This window comes from Danio rerio, chromosome 13, assembly GCF_052040795.2.
Source record: "Danio rerio strain M-AB ecotype USA chromosome 13, GRCz13ab, whole genome shotgun sequence".
NCBI lineage: Eukaryota > Metazoa > Chordata > Actinopteri > Cypriniformes > Danionidae > Danio > Danio rerio.
This window is the reverse complement of record NC_141033.1, coordinates 3,000,132-3,019,318: the sequence shown is the minus strand read 5'-3', so window position 1 is coordinate 3,019,318 and position 19,187 is coordinate 3,000,132. Positions and strand designations below refer to the sequence as shown.

The 19,187-nt window shown below is 37.9% G+C and overlaps 2 protein-coding genes across 2 annotated transcripts in view; one reads left to right on the top strand and one right to left on the bottom strand.

Annotated features, from left to right (window-relative positions):
• pkdcca (protein kinase domain containing, cytoplasmic a) overlaps positions 1-610 on the top strand; it is a 46,522-nt gene extending 45,912 nt beyond the window's left edge. The window contains 1 exon segment of the mRNA NM_001161598.1: positions 374-610. Coding sequence (NP_001155070.1) covers positions 374-468 — 95 coding nt within the window. The 3' untranslated portion in view covers positions 469-610.
• The window catches only part of arfgef3 (ARFGEF family member 3), a 973,876-nt gene that overhangs the window by 322,678 nt on the left and 632,011 nt on the right, over positions 1-19,187 (bottom strand). The window lies entirely within an intron of this gene.

The window sequence follows — 19,187 nt, the reverse complement described above, 5'->3', positions numbered from 1 at the left end:
ACACAATGCACTGTAAAAAAAAAAAAAAGCATGTTGAGTTGCACAAAAAAAACCTGCGAATCTGCGAGGCCACGAAAAGTGAACAGTGTCATAGCGAGAGACCACTGTACATATAAATATACGTAAGTTGTTTTTTTTTTTAATCAACATATTAAAAACATTCAAGGATTTACGTTTATGACGACACTTTCATAACAGTCTTGTGAAAAGGGTCATCATACTGATTTCTCTGCAAAAAACTAATCTGCTGAACATGGTAAATGTGACTTTGATGGAGCGGGACCACCTTCCTCCCACTTCCTGTTTCCCATATCCTGTTTGTTTTGTAGCAGGAAGTGTGTATTTTCTCTCACTGCTGCTTTTCTGTCTGCAGGTCATCAGCTGGTGCTCTTTAAGACCGGTGCGTCCAGCATGAGCGCGGCTCCAGGTAAACTCTCATACGTGCGGCTAGGGGAAACTGAGAGCTGAGAGAGAGAGACAAAACAATGGTCACACGTTATCCAGATCTTCTGATGCTCTACTTCTTCCTGGACGACAGCTAATCTGAATCTCAGGATTTAGGGAGGATGATCATCATTCAGGAAGCAGGACAGGGGAGGTGTTCGTGTGTCTGGCAGAGATGCTTGGAGGCTGTTTGTGCTCTGCAAAGAAAATGGTAGTTTTTGTCTTGTTTCTAGTCCAAATATCTAAATATCAAGAAGAATTTCCTGGACAAGTAAAACATACTGTTTTGTCTTCAGATTTAATAAGTCAAAATTAAAGGGATCTTATTTTAGATGTGAGATAAGATGTTGGTGTCTCTTGATACTAGGGATGTAACGGTATCAGAATTTCACGGTACGGTAATACCTCGGTATGAATGGCACGGTACGGTATTTATTGAATAATTTAAAGGAAAAAACAAAACTTATGAAAATACTCCAAAAAAGTGCCAAAAGTGTCAATGACATACAAATTAGCCATCTATCTGTAAGCTTTAAAACAGGAACTTCAATTTTAATAACAAAAAAATTAAACCATGTAAAAAGTTTCAATTTAGTATTGTTGAAAACTCATCACATTCAACATTTAATCACTCACTCACTTAGATAGAGATGGGTTTAAAGGAAAATTATCATATAAATATAATCTGGTAAAAGCTGGTATCTCTGGGTATTTACAATGTCCCCTGCAACAGAAAAACCCCTCTCATTTGGGACTGAGGTTTCTGGGACAGAGAGATATGACTTGGCCCAGGTTGACAGCAGTGGGTAACGTTGTGCATTGTCTTTCCCCCACTTGAGAGGACAAACCATGAGTGAGATAGAGATCTCATGTCTGCATCAATCTGAACAGTGTGCTGTGTTTCTGCAGTCCCCATGACTGATTATTAGTCGTATTCCCCAACTTGCAGGCACGTGCACACACAGGGCTCAACCTGTGCAGTGCACATGCCCTTTTTAGACTTGGATAGAAAGTTCCCTTCCAAAATGATCAAAAGTGCCCCCGCGACGCGACATACCCTCCGTCCCGCTTTACAGTACGCGCGCCACAACACAGCTGATAAGAACTCGCACGACAACACCGCTATTCAATACGCGCGCGACAACACAGCTGATAAGAACTCGCACGACAACACCGCTATTCAGTACGCGCGCGGCGACAACACCCGCTTTAGGGTTTTCCAGCTCTTTTTGATCCCCGCTTCTAGCAGCACACTCCATTTCCGCATTACTGGATCTGTAGCGACAACAGACCACAAGGGATGATGGTCATGAATGGGCTGATGGGAATTGTAGTTTTCGCTACCTCCCGTTCGCTTCATTCGCCTGAGCAAATTTTCTCAGAAGACCTATAGTTTTACCGAGTCATGCGACTATACGGTAATATCGAAAAAAATTAATATTGCGGTATGACGGTATTTACAATACCGTTACATCCCTACTAGATACCAATGTGACTATAAAAGTTTCAGCTCAAAATATCCATCAGATTATTTATTACACAATGCAGAATATGCCCATTTTGGCCTCAGAGTTAAGACGGCTTCATACTTCCGCCCCATTCACACGGGGCTTCAGCGTCAACGCTTGACTGAAGGCGTGTCTGAAGTTGGGGCTGACGCGATCTTCACAGAAGCGTCAGCCAATGAAATTCAGTCAACAATAGGCCACAGTCTAGCTGGTGTATTTGCATACAGCGATTTGATTGGCTGATGCTTCGTCGGCGCTTGAAATGTTGAGCTAGTCCCAACTTCTGCAGCGAGCAACGCCTCTGAAGCGGCGTCAACAGATCCACAATGCAGTTTGGCAACGCCTGACGTCACCCATTCAAAGTGAACGGGAAGCGTTGACGCTGACGCCCCGTGTGAATGGGGCGTTCTTCGTTGAGTGATCAGTGTGACCCACAGCGCTTGCCTTGCGCATAGTCGTGCATTTATACTTCTGCATGCTATTTGTGTTGCTCTGCAATAACACTTCTAAAACACTAGCTGGCAGTAGGTTTGGATGTTCCTCTGTGTTGAGTTTCTTCGCTGGTGTTTAGTTTTTACTAGTTTCTACAAGTAGCTAAATCTAGCTCATTCAGAGGTGGGAACCAGCAGATGCGCAACAACTGTAATCAAAAAGGTAAACAAAACAAAAGTCTCCATCTGAAGCTCCTTCTTGGGACTCCACAGAGCTTGTGCTACGTGTCATTGAGATGTGTAGTTACATTTTTTGAGAGGTGTGTGTGTCAGCGTCAGCCACGGCAAGGGCTATGTGACCTCCTGCGCCGGAGCACATGCTTAATGCAGAAGTATAAATCAGCTTTAAAGTGTAGCTGTTTTTGTTGCCTGTGCCTTTAAATGCAAATGAGCTGGTTCTCCCTGCCCACTTTTCCCACATTTGTATCTGCTTCTCATGTTATATCAGATAAACAGCAGTCAGTGACAGAGACATGATGAAGCAGAGATCCAGCTTATTAGTCAAAAATACCAAGTAAGTTTTTGTATTTGGAGTTTATTCAAGCCTTTCTGAAATGATGAGTCACACACAAATGCTGTTACAAAGTTTGCACACACACACACACACACACACACACACACACATGTGTTTACTGACACGATGCGGCTGTGGTGGTTCCTGCAGTTATGAATTACATAATGATTTTACTGTCTTTTATTTATTACAAACCTGCTCTGTTTTAAAAAAAAGGTTTTAGACGTGAATCTCATTCTTGGGGTGCAGATGATCACAGAGAGCTGAACAGATCTTTTAATCCCAGTTTCTTTCCAAATCCCGTGGACATGTTTATACATCTTAATATTAAGACATGTTAATTCATGCCTGTCAATCAATTAGGTGGGTGAGGAAAAACCGCACTGCTACATCACGTTACGGTGGGCCTCATAATCAGAGTGAATTGGATCCTATTTTAACATCAGGAAATTAAAAAAGAGACTTGTTGTGTTTCTATCATCCCAATATGACTGTGGGCACACTATACTACACACAGTTCTGTCCAAACTGCTTACAAAAGTTGATTTTGCATCATAGGTGACTTTTAATGTAAGTTTTACCTTAAAACAAGCTAAATTATCTGCCAGTGGGATAAATTAAATAATCCAGATTTCCCTACTGGCTGATTATTTAGCTTGATTGAACTTTATTTTGACTTCTTATTCCTGAAAACCTCTTATTTCTGTCTAGAAAATGCTTCTTGATTTAGGAATTTAATGAAACAAGACATTTTTTGCAGTGCGCTTGTCACGACAACACATGTGTTCATTGAGATCTCCTGTCAATATCTCTTTCAATCTCTTCGCCCACACTGAGTCCTCTTTTATCAGCACTTTTTCACCATGTGAAACAGGGTCTATTTGTTGAGCTTTTAAAAGCTCTCGCTTTGATTCTCGAAATCTTTTCCAATATTTGCTCACGTAAAACAAATCCTAGCAATCGATGTCCAAATGTTCAACTAGACCAGCCTAAACAAGTCATTTATTAGTTTAAGGAAACTCCTGCTTTAAGTTCTGAAATCATCATCTAAATCAAGACTGAAGACCGAGACGAATCAGGAAATTCATTTCATGATCATATCTTTGTTCTTGTCATTAAATCTCTATTTCATGTTTAGTTTTATTATTTTTCAGTGGTAGAATGTATTGAGATGTTTGAGGGGATAGTTTTGGTTGGCCTGGTGGTGGTTCATCAGCCAATCTCCTTGTGCTGTGATAAAGTTTCCCAAGGAAATGTCAGTCTATTACTTGTCTGGTGAAGGAGTTGAAGAGGTTTCTGCTTTCAGCGAAAGCACTGAAATGTACATCTATGTGTCTTTTTTAATTAATTGTATTGTTGTGTTGGATATGAGAGCGCTATTTTTATATTGAAATATAAAGTCATGTGACTTTAAAAAAAGTGTCTTGGTCATTTTTTTGTGTGTTATTCATTACAGTGCTATATCATACAAGTTTTATATTTATATATATATATATATATATATATATATATATATATATATATATATATATATATATATATATATATATATGAGATATATATACATATACAGTTGGTCAGAATTATTAGCCCCCTTCAAATTTTTTTCTTCTTTTTTAAATATTTTCCAAATTATGTTTAACAGAGCAAGGAAATTTTCACAGTATGTCTGATAATATTTTTTCTTCTGAAGAAAGTCTTATTTGTTTTATTTCGGCTAGAATAGAAGCAGTTTTAAATTTTTTAAACACCATTTTATGGACAAAACTGTTAGCCCCTTTAAGTTACATTTTTTTCTCGCTAATCTACAAAACAAACCATCGATATATAATAACTTGCCTAATTACCCTAACATGTCAAGTTAACCTAATTAACCTAGTTAAGCTTTTAAATGTCACTTTAAGCTGTATAGAAATGTCTTGAAAAATGTCTAGTAAAATATTGTTTACTGTCTTCATGGCAAAGATAAAATAAATCAGTTATTAGAAATGAGTTATTAAAACTATTATGATCAGAAATGTGTTGAAAAAATCTGCTCTCTGTTAAACAGAAATTGGGGGAAAAATAAAAAAGCGGCCTAATAAATCAGGGGGGCTAATAATTCTGACAACTGTATATCTCATATGAGTTTTATTATAAATGTAAATCTGTAAATATTTAAATCTGGGATCAGTAGGCCCACACGGAATCTGCGCGCGCAGAATTCCGCAGATTGTTAGCCCATTATTAATTCTGTTTATTTACTTGAGTAACTGTAAATCTGAATTTATTCAGGAATTTATTACTTTTTATTTCATGTATTAAGGTTTTAGTTATAATATGCCGCTGGATACTCCCAAAATAATTCAGCAGAAATTTGCAGATTTTTACCAAAATTCTCTGCAGAAATCTTAAAAAACGTCCGCAGATTCCGTCTGGCCCTGAGGATCAGTAACATTTTTTTTTATTTAAAAAAAATAATAAATGCATTCAATAAGGTTATAAAACCAAGTAAACCATGTGCAAATAATCTTTAAAAACATCATGTTTTACATATTCCACCAAATATGAAGCATTTATTCATTTTCTTAGGGTTAGTCCCTTATTTATCAGCGGTCGCCACAGCGGAATGAACCAACAACTATTCTCACATATGTTTTATGCAGTAGATGCCCATCCAACTGCAACCCAGTAGTGGAAAACACCCATACACACTCATTCTCTCACACACACACTCTATGGCCAATTTTTGTTCATTCAATTCACCTGGAGTCTATGTGTTTGGACTGTGGGGGAAACCGGAGCACCTGAAGGTAACCCACACCAACATGGGGAGAACATGCAAACTCACACAGAAATGCCAACTGACCCAGCCGGGACTCAAACAAGAGACGTTCTTGCTGTGAGGTGACAGTACTAACCACTGAGCCACCATGCCATCCTCAAATATGAAGCAGCACTACTGTTTTCAACACTGATATAAATCAGATTTAGATCTGAATTACAAGTGTTTGATAATTATTTCAAAAGCAACATGCGAGAGGACAGGCTGCAGTAATGAAGCTGAAAAAGTACCTTTCCTCTGGACTCAAGAGAATAAACGGAGGTAAAGTTGGTTTCATATTTGCACTTTGATTTATTTTTAACTTTTAGTTTACCATGCTATACTTTAAATATCTGGGCTGAAATCGCATGCAAGTATGACTTCAAAACAACATTAACACTATTTAATAGACTGTGAACAAGTTGTACTATGGTAGTCACTGGCTCCTAATATGATTTCGCTATTTAGAGTATACTTTCCTATATACTTATATTAAAGGAGTAAGTCAAAATGTGCGAATTTAAAACAAACTTTACCTCAGGGGAGATTATAGCAGTAGATTGGACTAACAGTTAGTCCTCAAGTTTGGCTACAGGACAAAGACCCTTCTAAAAGCCAAATAACAATTTGAATACATTTGTGCATATATGAGAGAAACGTGTGCTTTCTGTTTTGCTGTGTTGGACAAACACCTGCATGGGATTTCCAGTTCCAGTTTTCTGTGAAGATCCTGGGAGCGAAATCAAATAAACATCCGTCAGCTGCACGGTTTGTTAACACAAATCACCTGCTCTGTCCTGAAGAACCTTAATATGGACATCACGCTGTTTTTCCTTGATGAACACAAGAGCTTTAGTGTTTTGCTTTTTTTTTTTTTTTTGGTCACACAGACGATCATACTAAATGTGGATTTACTAAAACATTCGAAGAACAACAAGCCACAGACATGCAGTAAGTACTTTTTGGTTTGAGTATTTAAGGATTCTCACTATTAATGAAATATTTGTGTACTATCAAATATTTAATAAAGGAACAGGTCTTAATCAGGGACTTGATTTACTGTACTTCCACTACTGATGGTATATTTAGCTCATTTCAGAGTTATAATATACGTAACAGGAAAAAGTAATTGGATTAGACACATTAGTGTTGCCAGATCTTGTTAAAAATTCAAATGTGAACAAGCTCACACACAGGCCCGGATTGGCTAGTCGGGAGGACCGGGAGAATTCCCGGTGGGCCGGTCCGTTTTTTGGCCGCGAGGGCCGGTGTCCGTAGCTCCAGAATCTTTTGCTCTCAGCAGTCACACTTTTTAAATTTATTCATTTACTTGACCACAGCCTTTTTATTCATTATTTTACCGCAACTCTTCTCTTTTCATCTATTTTAATGATTATAAAACTCAGTTGTGTCTCCTTTTTGAATACAGCTATTGTGGTCCAGCGGTTAGCATGTTAGGTTAATACGCCGCGGACCAGGGTTTGATCCTTGTTAGAGTAACTTATTGTTTTCATTTTTATTGTTAAGACATATAATACTGTTAGGGTTGTTGAACATTTGAAGTTCTAAAGCAGCTGTTTTCTCAAAAAAAGACGTGATAGTGTCATAAGAAACTGATTTGGAAATGACCTTATTTTAATATAGTCAGTCGTGAACTGAGGTGGGCCGGTCTGAGGCTTGAAACTCCAGGGCTGAAAAGGTGTCCCACTCCGGCCCTGCTCACACAGTCATTTTAAATGTTATCTTGTAAATAAATGAGGCTCAAACCAAACTATTATGATCGATCCGCACCTGGCTATTTTATTTACCCCATAAACTGAATCATTTAAGCCCCAGGTTCATTATAATTTTCGCTGGTTTTAAATGGACTTGGCAACATTTCAACAGTGCTCTGAGGCAGTCGTCAAAAACAAAACACAAGGCTCTCTTTCAAATTGGTTTAGTGAAACGCCAACCTTAACAAACCTTTGTTTGCTGTAATATTATTAATAATGCTAGGCTACTCTCCAAAAAAAAAAAAAAAAATTAGACTATAGTTTGTTTTGTTTTTTTGAATGATGAATTGTTCACCACACAACTAGCTATGTGAGCTAACGAAATCAGTATGGCTAGTTTTATTTCATGCGCACTTGATTGTACACATGATCTGCAAAGGGGTAATTTGTCCTGTAAGTGTGAAAGGTGCTGTGTGCATGTGTCGGTCTGCGAGATAAGCAGTAAATGTGACCCGCAGACCCCGAGACAGCGAGAGCGAGGGCCGCATCTGTCTTCTATTGGCCTGAGGGATTATGGCTTTTCCTGAGGCACGGCTCCAGGCTGTGAGACACATGGGGAAAGGGTGAGAGATATTGTGGCTTTGCTAATGAGAGACAGACTCCATGTGAAAAAGTCACCTCTGAAATGCGTTTTTTCTAAAGCGGAGAGAAAACATCCACCTTTGTGCGTTTGGGTTGCTATTTCAGCATGTTATAGAGTTAGAGTAGTCCCGCATTCGGAATGAGATGAGGGTGAAGAATAAAATGAAAGTGGTTTTATTTGTGAACTGTGCCTTTAAGTCCACATGTCCCATCATCATTCGTTAATTCATGCCAACTCCAGTGAGTCATTAGAGTGGAAGGAATTTCTAGTAATCCAAAGAAGCAGTGGAAGAAATTCACTGTGTGGAGCTGAACGCCTGCTGGCACATTAGGAAAAACCTCAGTCAGGGTTGATGCCAAATTAAATTTAATGTGGATAAAAATGAAGCTGTGATACTTTTTGTAATGGCAGATTGTACTTCAAAGATGATGTGCTTTTAAAATGGCTTTCTGAAGATTGAGATTACTGAAAGCTGTTTCATCAGCTGAATAGATTTTGGTGAACGGCTGTACAATCCACTGAGCACACACACTAATTCTGATAAGTTTCCTTTTAGCTTTCAACGAAGTGTGAGCAGGGATGTGTGAACTATATAGGCAAAAACATATTCCCTTATTTATTAGGGGTCACCACAGCGGAATAAACCGGCCACTATTCCAACATATGTTTAACGCATCGGATGCCCTTCCAGCTGCAACCCAGTACTGGGAAACTCCCATACACTCCCATTCACACACGCACTCATTCACCACATTCAACTTAGTTTATCCAACTCGCCTATAGCGCATGTGTTTGAACTGTGGGGGAAATGCCAATACAGGAAGAACATGCAAACTCCACACAGAAATGTCAACTGTCCCAGCCAGGATTCGAACCAGTGACCGTCTTGCTGTGAGGTGACAGTGCTAACCACTGAGCCACCATGCCGCCTGCAATAAAAATATTAAATACAATTAAGATTAATTAAACTGCAATAGTTGAGGCCCTTGTAACATCATTCACATAATAACGTAAACATGGCAGATGATGTACCATCAAATTCATACTTAAGGAAGACTAAAAGAGTAGGTACTCCACAGCAAAATCCTGTACTTTGAAAATGAGGACCTACTCATTTAAAGTACTCAATCCCCTACTCAATCAAGTTTTGTATGCAGCCATCCTTTATAGCATTTGCCCAAGGTCATATAGTCCCACCCGAAATGACTGATAGCTCCACCCTAAAGGACTGATAGCTCCACCCTAAATGACTGATAACCCCACCCTAAATTACTGATAGCTCCACCCTAAATTACTAATAGCTCCACCCTAAATTACTGATAGCTCCACCCTAAAGGACTGATAGCTCCACCCTAAAGGACTGATAGCTCCACCCTAAATGACTGATAACCCCACCCTAAATTACTGATAGCTCCACCCTAAATTACTAATAGCTCCACCCTAAATTACTGATAGCTCCACCCTAAATTACTGATAACCCCACCCAAAAGGCATTCCATATGACCAAAAGTGAAAATTAGTTTCGAGGGGGAACGAAAGATTTGTTTGATAAAAGATTATAAGGGCAAATACAATTTTACAAAATATTGAAGTACACAGATACTTTGTTCATAACAAGCACTACTTTATACATCTAAAAATAAGAAGGGTATATTTTTATTGCATTTCTGACTTTAAAGATATTCACAATAATGTTTCTCCTGGGATTGTTCAAAGTATCGACTTCGTTACCAATCTGTACTGTAAATGTAAAATTGATCATTTCCTGCTAACATTTGAACGTGTTCTGAAACACTACTGATTGGCCATTGTGTTCACTTGCTCAACAGAAATGACTGTGATTGGCCGGGAAGGTCATCGGTTTAACCACTCTTCTGTGACGGAGTGTAAACACAGATACACAGACACTAGAGGGTTTCAAAGCTGTGTTGATCAGTCGATCTATCAGTGGATCACTCAAATGTTAGCTCATAGACAGACACACCACTTTAAAATGCACCAGTATTTGTTTTTTTACTTTGTGAATGTCATTTGGCTGTGAAGGTTATCATTTCACCATTCTTTAATGACATTCACCAAGTGAAAAACAAATACTGGAGCGTTTTAAAGTGGTGTCTGTCTATGAGCTATCATATGAGTGATCTGCTGATAGATCGACTGAAACCATCTAGTGTCCGTGTATCTGTTTACACTCCGGTAAAGAAGAGTGGTAAACCGATGACCTTCACAGCCAATCACAGTCATTTCTGTTGAGAATGTGAACACAATGGCCAATTAGCTGTTTAAAAACGTGCTCAAATGTTTTGACTAAATTTCAGTACTGAACACGATACTTTAGACAACCCTAGTCCCTCTAGGCACTCCTGAGACTGTAGTCAGTCTAGCTTTCGGCTACCTCGGATAACCTCGACCTGGGTGGCACATCCAGAGCATGACGCTGTGCCCGCTGTACCCTCACAGTGCCCTGATTGCTTCTTATGTAGATGCACTCACCCATATCAGAGTCTGAGATTAGTGTCTGAAAGAAAGCCGGATCTCACTGAATGAACGAAATGCAAACCTGAGAAACAAACCAAAACGCATGCTGGCTTTCTCAGAAACAAGCTTCTTTTCGAAATCAAAATTTGTCTTAATTACTGTAGCCCTATTATAATGTAGATTGTGTCAAAGCAGCTTAACATAGAAGTACTAGTAAATTGAAACTCAAGCTGTGAACCTACACTAGTCTCACGGTTCGGTTCGGTTACGATTATAATGCCATCGATTCGGTTCAATTCGATATTTCGGTGCATCACGGTGCTTTGACGGTGCTTTTCATACACAGTTTTATATTTTCTTCACAGCAGCAGTTCTTGTATTAAAATGTATGAATATATTAATATTCATATATTGTTTGTAAAACAGTTTTGTCATTTAATACAAACAGTCAGATATATAAACTGTAACTTTAAACAAAACAAGCATTTAGCAAATAATCTAAACAAACATAAATATCTAGCTCAATTTCTGATCCTTGTCTAGTTCTCTTACACCTCTTTGATTGGTCACACCCTCAACAAAAACGGTTGCGATTGGCTCTTGCGCGCTGCGCTCTTCACAGATGAGTGACACTGATAAGTGGCAGGCGGCAGTGGCGATCTCACAGCTGATGTATGATAGACACGGTGGAGAAAACTCGGCAGACACTCCCTCGTTTCTTTATCCAGAAGTAACGCTGTAAAACAGCCGAGAGGAGAAGAAAAGCCATGCCAGCAGGTCAAAAGGGGCAGTGTGTGTGTGTGTGTGTGTGTGTGTGTGAGAGAGAGAGAGAGAGAGAAATGGAGTACTTTCGTTCTCTCGATCTCAGTAAAATACGAGCTTTTGTTGTATATGTCAGTGAAAGACTGATCCAGCAAACACACACAGTGAAGTTATGCACAGTTTAAAGTAGTTAGAGCGTTGTAAATACTCGCGATCGCCTCCCTCGCGACAGAGCGCAAATGAGGTAAATGACGTCAGTAATAACCGGTTATGATAATTACTGAACCGATACCGAATTGTCCATGTCTGCATCGCGGTGCACTGAAGAAACGATTAATTTTGACACCCCTAATTGAAACCATGTCAGTCCAGTTTTCAGAGATGAAAGCTGAGTTCAGTTTGGTTTAAATTTCACTGCTGAGAGTCCAAACACTGACGAGCAAATCTATCGATGCTCAGCTCCACAAGTCCCAAACCAAGCAAGCCAGTGGCGAGGAACAAGCTTCACCGATTGACGAAAGTGAAAGAAAAAAACCTCCCAGGCTCAGTCTAGAGCTGCAGTCTAGGCGCCAGAGGCTGGAGAACGCTCCATCGTGGAGAAGGTGCAGATGTGCGTAGGACACTGGCGGGTGTTCTGACTGGCCCACGGGATACAGCCCGGTCCAGGATTATGGAGACCTCTAGAAGTCCTCATTGGCTAGAATCATCCCTTCACAGGTCTTGGATCACATCAGTGGCACTGCACACTCTCTAGGGCCCTTGGGATGAATATCCCAGGGTTTGTTCCCCCATAGATTCCTCTTTTTGACAGCATTGGTCGTCTTTGTTCTGTCAGTTTGCTGTTTCCTTTTGTTTTTGCACCGTAATAATGGCCTCTCCTGAAACCTTTTTTGTACAGGCAATTCAATTTTAGGCATATCAGTTTCGTTTAACTTAATGAAATCTGCTACTGTTCAACTGTGATTTACAAGCCAGTGAGATGTTCGCAGCGGAGACATCTGATACGGCATTAAGAGCGTTGGAAACCAAACCAAACTATTAAAATGATTAAGCATAGCATCGAATATGACATAAGCAGTTTAAAATGCTGGCCATTGCTTGCTTTTGCAAATCAGTCAGCGTGCGTTCATCTTTTCCTCTCTCCCTGAGGAAGGTTTTATTGCTTGGAGGTCAGTAACACTGCCGTGGCTTCAGTTTCCAGGGAGAACACACACACATTGATAAATACTGTGAATGCTCTGTAAACTCTTTTGGATAAAAATGAATATGAAAATGTCCTCCCTTGGCATTTTTTTTCATAAACATTGTTTCCACTGTGTCTCTCGCTATTTCTCCCTAAATTCCTCGATAGAGATACAAAATAACACACAGAGTCTGTTATAACTAAAGTGGCCATGCTGAAAGCACAGCAGAATAGATCAATTCAATGAAAAGTTTCGGTAACACTTTATAATAACTACACATTATGAATCATTTACTAAGCATTAGCATCTAGTGAATTCCTTATTTATTAAGCATTAACTGTACATTAACAAATGTTAGTAAGCAGTTTATAACTGCAGCTACAAATGCTCTATTCTTTACTTATAAGCACCTATTTAATGTGCTTAATTGTATTTTCATACTTAGTTGATGATTTATTTTTCATTACTAAATTAAGTATCGCATTATTTACAAACCAGTTGTATTTAAGAGTAGTTGAGGGTTTTTAGTGTAATTCAGAATGAGTTAATAAATGATTCATAAACTCATGAAATCAACATTTATATATCTTATTAATCAGGCATATAGTAATAGTTAACTAATATGTTAATAAATGCTTTATTAACTCAACTTCATGCAGTTTTGTGACCTAATCTAAAGTGAGGACTATTCATGCTTTATAAATCCCTTATAAATGACAAATAAAGGCTCAGAATCAAATGAACAATAATCTTTGCAATCTTTTCTAAAAAGTAAAATTACTCTAAAGTTTAAACATTGCCGAATAACAGGAGTGTCAAAATACGACATAAAACTGGATAAAACAACAACAACAATATAATAATTTAACAATATAATAAGATGCAATGTTTAAACTCTACACTGATTTTATTTTAGATCAGGTTGCAACTATTTATTTTTCATTTGAAGTACAGTTTCATTTGTGTATCTTTAAATGAATAGTAATGAATAATGTCATTTTTCCTGTTTATAATTTAACTGAGCCTTTATTTGTCATTTATAAGGGATTTATAAAGCATGAATAGTCCTCACTTTAGATCAGGTCACAAAACTGCATGAAGTTGAGTTAATAAAGCATTTATTAACATACATAGTAACCATTAATATATGCTTGAATAATAAGATATATAAATGTTGGTTTTAATAGTTCATTAATCATTTATTAACTCATTCTGAATGATCATAAAAACCCTCAACTACTCTTGAATACAACTGTTTATAAATGATGCGATCCTTAATTTAGTAATGAAAAATAAATCATTAACAAAGTATGAAAATACAATTATTAAGCACATTTTAAATGTGGTTATAAGTCAAGAATAGAGCATTTGTAGCTGCAGTTATGAACTGCTTACTAACGCTTATTAATGTAGAGTTAATGATTAACAAATAATGAATTCCCTATTTGCTAATGCTTAATAAATGATTTATAGTGTGTAGTTATTATAAAGTGTTACCAAATATTCTATTTTTTTTAATCCAGGCATACTTTGAGACACTGAGTTTTTCTATTTCATTTTCATATTTTATGTGCAAACCTTGATGACATTACTAGTGGACCTCAGAGAACGGTACAAAATAAAAAACTGAGGTAAATTCAGGATTTAGTCAGTGCCAATAGTGTAGTGTTTAATGTGTCGACATAGCCCTTTACATATAATAACTTTAACTGTAGGGTGGCTCAGTGGTTAGCACTGTCGCCTTATTGCAAGAAAGTTGCTGGTTTGAGTCTCATCTGGGTCAGCTGGCATTTCTGTGTTGAGTTTGCATGTTCTCCTGGTGTTTTGGTGCTCTGGTTTCCCCCACAGTCCAAACACATGCGCTATAGGGGAATTGAAGAAACTAAATTAGTGTACGAGTGTGTGTGTGTTTGGGTGTTTCCCAGTACTTGGTTGCAGCTTGAAGGGCATCCGCTGTTTAAAACATATGCTGGAATAGATGGTTGTTTATTCCGCTGTGGCCCTTGAAATAGAGACTAAGCCAAAGGAGAATGAATGAATAATTATTGTATAATGTCTTTGTCTTTTAAATCTTTAATAAATCTAATCCTGTGATGCGACTCTTGCAGATGCACACATTGCAAAATCGATGCTCAATCGAAGTTTTGTTCAGCCTTAAATAGGACCCTAATAAACACACATACACACACACACACACACACACACACAACACAACACAACAACTGGAATGACTTTCTTCACTCTCTCTCTCTGCTGTGAAGGAGGAGAGTCACGAGGGTCTGGTGAGCAGCCAGATGACCTCTGGACAACCTCACACTGTGCGTATGTGCGTATGTGTGTGAGTGACAGATTTAATATATCATCCTGCACTTCACTTTCACTTGTATTGCTGTTCACATCAGTTGCTTCTCTTTGAGACATTGCTAAAATGGGCAGAGCTTGTTACATTTAGGCATGTTTCGGTCCAAATATGTGTTGGATTTTCAATTAGACCTAAAATATTTGCAAAGTTTCCATCCAATGAGTCTAAGAAAACAGTATTGTCTCTTCCTGATAAAATGGAGGCATGTGTCATAAAGGAAAAATGAATTTGCTGAGAAGCTGCGAGAGTGCTTTTATTTTTCTTATGTAATAAATGACTTTGGAGGTGCAAGATGCTGTTTGGGTACCCATATACTCGAGACAGTTCTGGAGGTAATAATAATAACAATAATAACAATAATAACCATATAATAATAATTACAATAATAATAAACACAATAATAATCTCTTATAACAAAACCACATGACTTGTTGTTTATAAATTCAGAAATTTGTTCTTATGTTTCGTAGTTTAACACTTTTTTTTCGGATGGTTTGTCCCTCTTAGTTGTATGCATTATAATAATAGTTAGTAACTTATTTGCATCTTGCCATATCTTTACTGCTGTTGTTGCTGTTATTATTAATTTGTTATTTTTATTATTATTATTATTATTATTAAATGCATATTTTCAAAATGTATTCACATCTTGCTGTATCTATTTACCGTTGTTGTTTTCAAAAAATGCCGTCTTGCTGTATTCATTTACCTTTTATTATTATTATTATTATTATTATTATTATTATTATTATTTATTAGAAAATGCACATTTTCAAAGTTTAATTTATTCACATCTTGCCACTGTTGTTGTTGTTGTTGTTGTTGTTGTTGTTATCATTATTTTTATTTTTTATTAAATGCACATTTTCAAAATTTATTTGCGTCTTGCTGTATCTATTTAACTTTTATTAATATTATTATTATTATTATTATTACTGCACATTTTCAAAATTTAATTTATTCACATCTTGCCACATCTATTTACGTTGTTGTTGTTGTTGTTGTTGTTGTTGTTGTTTGTTTATTTTATTATTAAATGCAAATTTTTAAAATTTATTTGCATCTTGCCGTGTCTATTTCATGTTGTTGTTGTTGTTGTTGTTGTTGTTGTTTAAAAAATGTATTCGCATCTTGTTGTATCTAATCACCTTTTGTTGTTGTTATTATTATTATTAAATGTGCATTTTCTAAATTATTCTCATCTTGCCATATCTATTTACCATTATTATTATTATTATTATTATTATTATTGTTATTACACTGTTAAAAATATATGATCAATTGGTCCTGACAACATGTTTTTATATCATTGTAACTTATAAAATTAAATTAAAACTTAATTTAATAAATTACACTGTTTTAAGTCAGTTTAACATAATATAAGTTCAATGGACTTTTTAAGGTTGATTTGTTTCAGCTTAAAAATTAAGGCAACCAGGATTTTTTTCTTAGTGTATTAAATGCACATTTTGCATTTTGCACAAATGTGCATAAAAATAGGTGAATGCAAACATCGCTAGTGTGTGTGTGCATTTTCCTCTTTAAAGCTTATGTCCCATCAGCAGAAGCTCTCTGTGTCCGTCTCTTAAAAGTCTTTTACCATTGTAGTATTTTTTTTCCTTCTGTCGTTTCTTTCTTGCTGTGATGAGCAGCACGGTGTCTGCATTCCTCTCGCATTCCTACTTCATCACGCTGACCTGTTCTGCTACACACTTCTGAACACACACACACACACACACACACACATACATACACATGACTGAGACAAAGGGCCAGATTTACTTAACAGGCAAATTAGCGAGAAGGCGCACAGTCCCATTAAAGCCAATAGGAGATGGAGCAAGAGAGACCGCAGTTCTGCAAGTGAGCTCCTAACAATGCACAAGTTTAGAGCATCTGAAATGGCATACTTCCAAAACAGTTAGTGAAAAACCGTATGCGAGAAGAATAGCGTGTCTAACACTGGCTCACTGGGAAAATGTGCCCATGGATACATTTTTGAGAACCAAGAAAAATATGTGCTTGTGGGTACATTCTGTACAGTGCATCCAGATCAAGTATTCATATCACTTCACTTTTTCCAAATATTTTTCAGTGTTACAGCCTTGTTCCAAAATTGATAAAATTCATTTATTCCCTCAAAAAAAAAAAAAAAAAAAAAAAGAGTTTGGCCCAGAATTCAAGAATTCATTGAGAGTGTATAAACTCGACAAAGGGACTAATCTCTGTGACAGAAGTGACCGATCTTAATATAATACAACAACTTAAGTGTATTTTTGTCACCGGCTCGGTCCCAGCTATTCCCTTCACTAACCAGCAGAGGTCATCATCACCGGACTATTGACATTACGTCATCCATCTACACTGATTGCAAACACACCTGACACACATCTTCAATCACATTCCACACACATATAAGCAGCACTCACACGCTGCTTCAGTGCGAAGTCTTGTTTTGCCCCGCAGACATTTCTGAGCGTTTTTCCCTGATTCTGATTTCTTCTTGTTGCCAACCCGGACTGTTTATTGACCCTGTATTTATATTGCCGCCTGCCCTGAACTTTGCCTGCTTTTGGACTCTGAATCTCTGCTGCCAGCCCTGATCCCAGCCTGTTATCCGATGCCGATTGCTAGCCGCCTGTCTACTACACCGTACTGTTCTGCTGTACACTTGAGTATATACTTCTTCCTGTTTAATCTCATTTATACAATAAACGTACTGCACATGGATCCATGTCTGAGCATTCGTTACAATTTTCTTTCCACATTTACTTTAATTACAACATTTGTTATAGATTTTTCTTACCCACATGACTCCGTGCAGCACAGCATGTCACCATGACTTTAGAGCTGGCCCATTTTAAATGTCCGAATTTCTGAAATACATGCAGCTTGAGTTAAAAAATCTGCGTAATACACACACACACACACACACACACACACACACACACACACAATGTGCAATCGTGTGTATTCAAGGACACTGGACAAATGTCTATATATCCAGTCCAAACTCCTGTCCTCTCACTCATAAAAAATCCGCCAGCTCAACATTTCTCATCTCTGTTCACGACGCAGTTTAAGCCTTTCCATATCCAAGATAAGCTTCTCCAAATACATCATGTGGATGTTTTAATCTATTCAAGACGTGAAATCTCTCAGAGAAAGCTGCTGAGAGCCGTAGGAGACCCGAGACTGTTTTCCATTTATTTTCAACACAGTAACACCCTGACCTGAAAAAAATTAAACACGCACACGTTTGTATTTCAGTCGTCTAAATGTGGGACACAATAAAAGTCTACTGTTTTTCCACACCAATCTATAAAATAAAAATACAAATGTACATATTAGCATGAACACTGATAGACTTCTTGAATTTGTTAAATTAAAATGTTTTTTTTTAATCATTTTATCATCGTAGGACACCCGATCCACCTACTTACCTGTTCACTATTTATCCTCTTACCGTACGTTCACACCGAAAGCGGCGAGAGCGTCCCAGGTCACTCTGGCCGCCCTGGCGATATCGCTGTCTGCCTTCAGCTCCGGCGGCGAGAGCGTCAAAACTCACTACATTGATCTCGTATTTAAAGGAGCCGTTGCAGCATATCAGTTACGTTTCTAGCGTGAAAATGTTGCGCACTTCTTATAAAATTCATTTAACAATGGAAGATCAAGTTGCGTGTGGTGTGGCTTTGCTCTATTTATCCAATCTTTGTCCATATGTCTGTTTTGTACTGTCACGTTGCGTGAGATTCCTGCTTTAAGATAAATTTATATAACATTAACGAACATCAGTAACTCGCCAGTAACTTATTTAATGCATGTTTCTGTAAGAAAACATGGTAAATAATTGGAAATCCGGCAACCGCAATCATCAAACCCTTGAGAACAACTGTGGTCGGAACCAAAGTTCACAGGTCTGTGTTCTCTGAACTCCGATCAAGCGGTGGACGTCTTTATTCTGATTGCTTGCCGCCGAACTGCATCATAACTCATTACCATAAAATTGACTTGATTTCAACTCTCCTCGACGCTCACGCCGGAGAAGACACGCCGCGCTGCTCCTCGCCGCTTATCGCCGCCGTCTCTCATTGAAAATGAATGACTTCTGGCTACTTTAACACTTTCGCCGCTTTCGGATGTGAACGTATGGTTACGCCCCATTCACATGGGGCGTTGGCGTCAACGCTTCCCATTCACTTTGTGGATTGTGGATCCATCGGCGCCGTTTCAGAGGCGTTGCTCGCTGCAGAAGTTGGGACTAGCTCAACTTTACAATC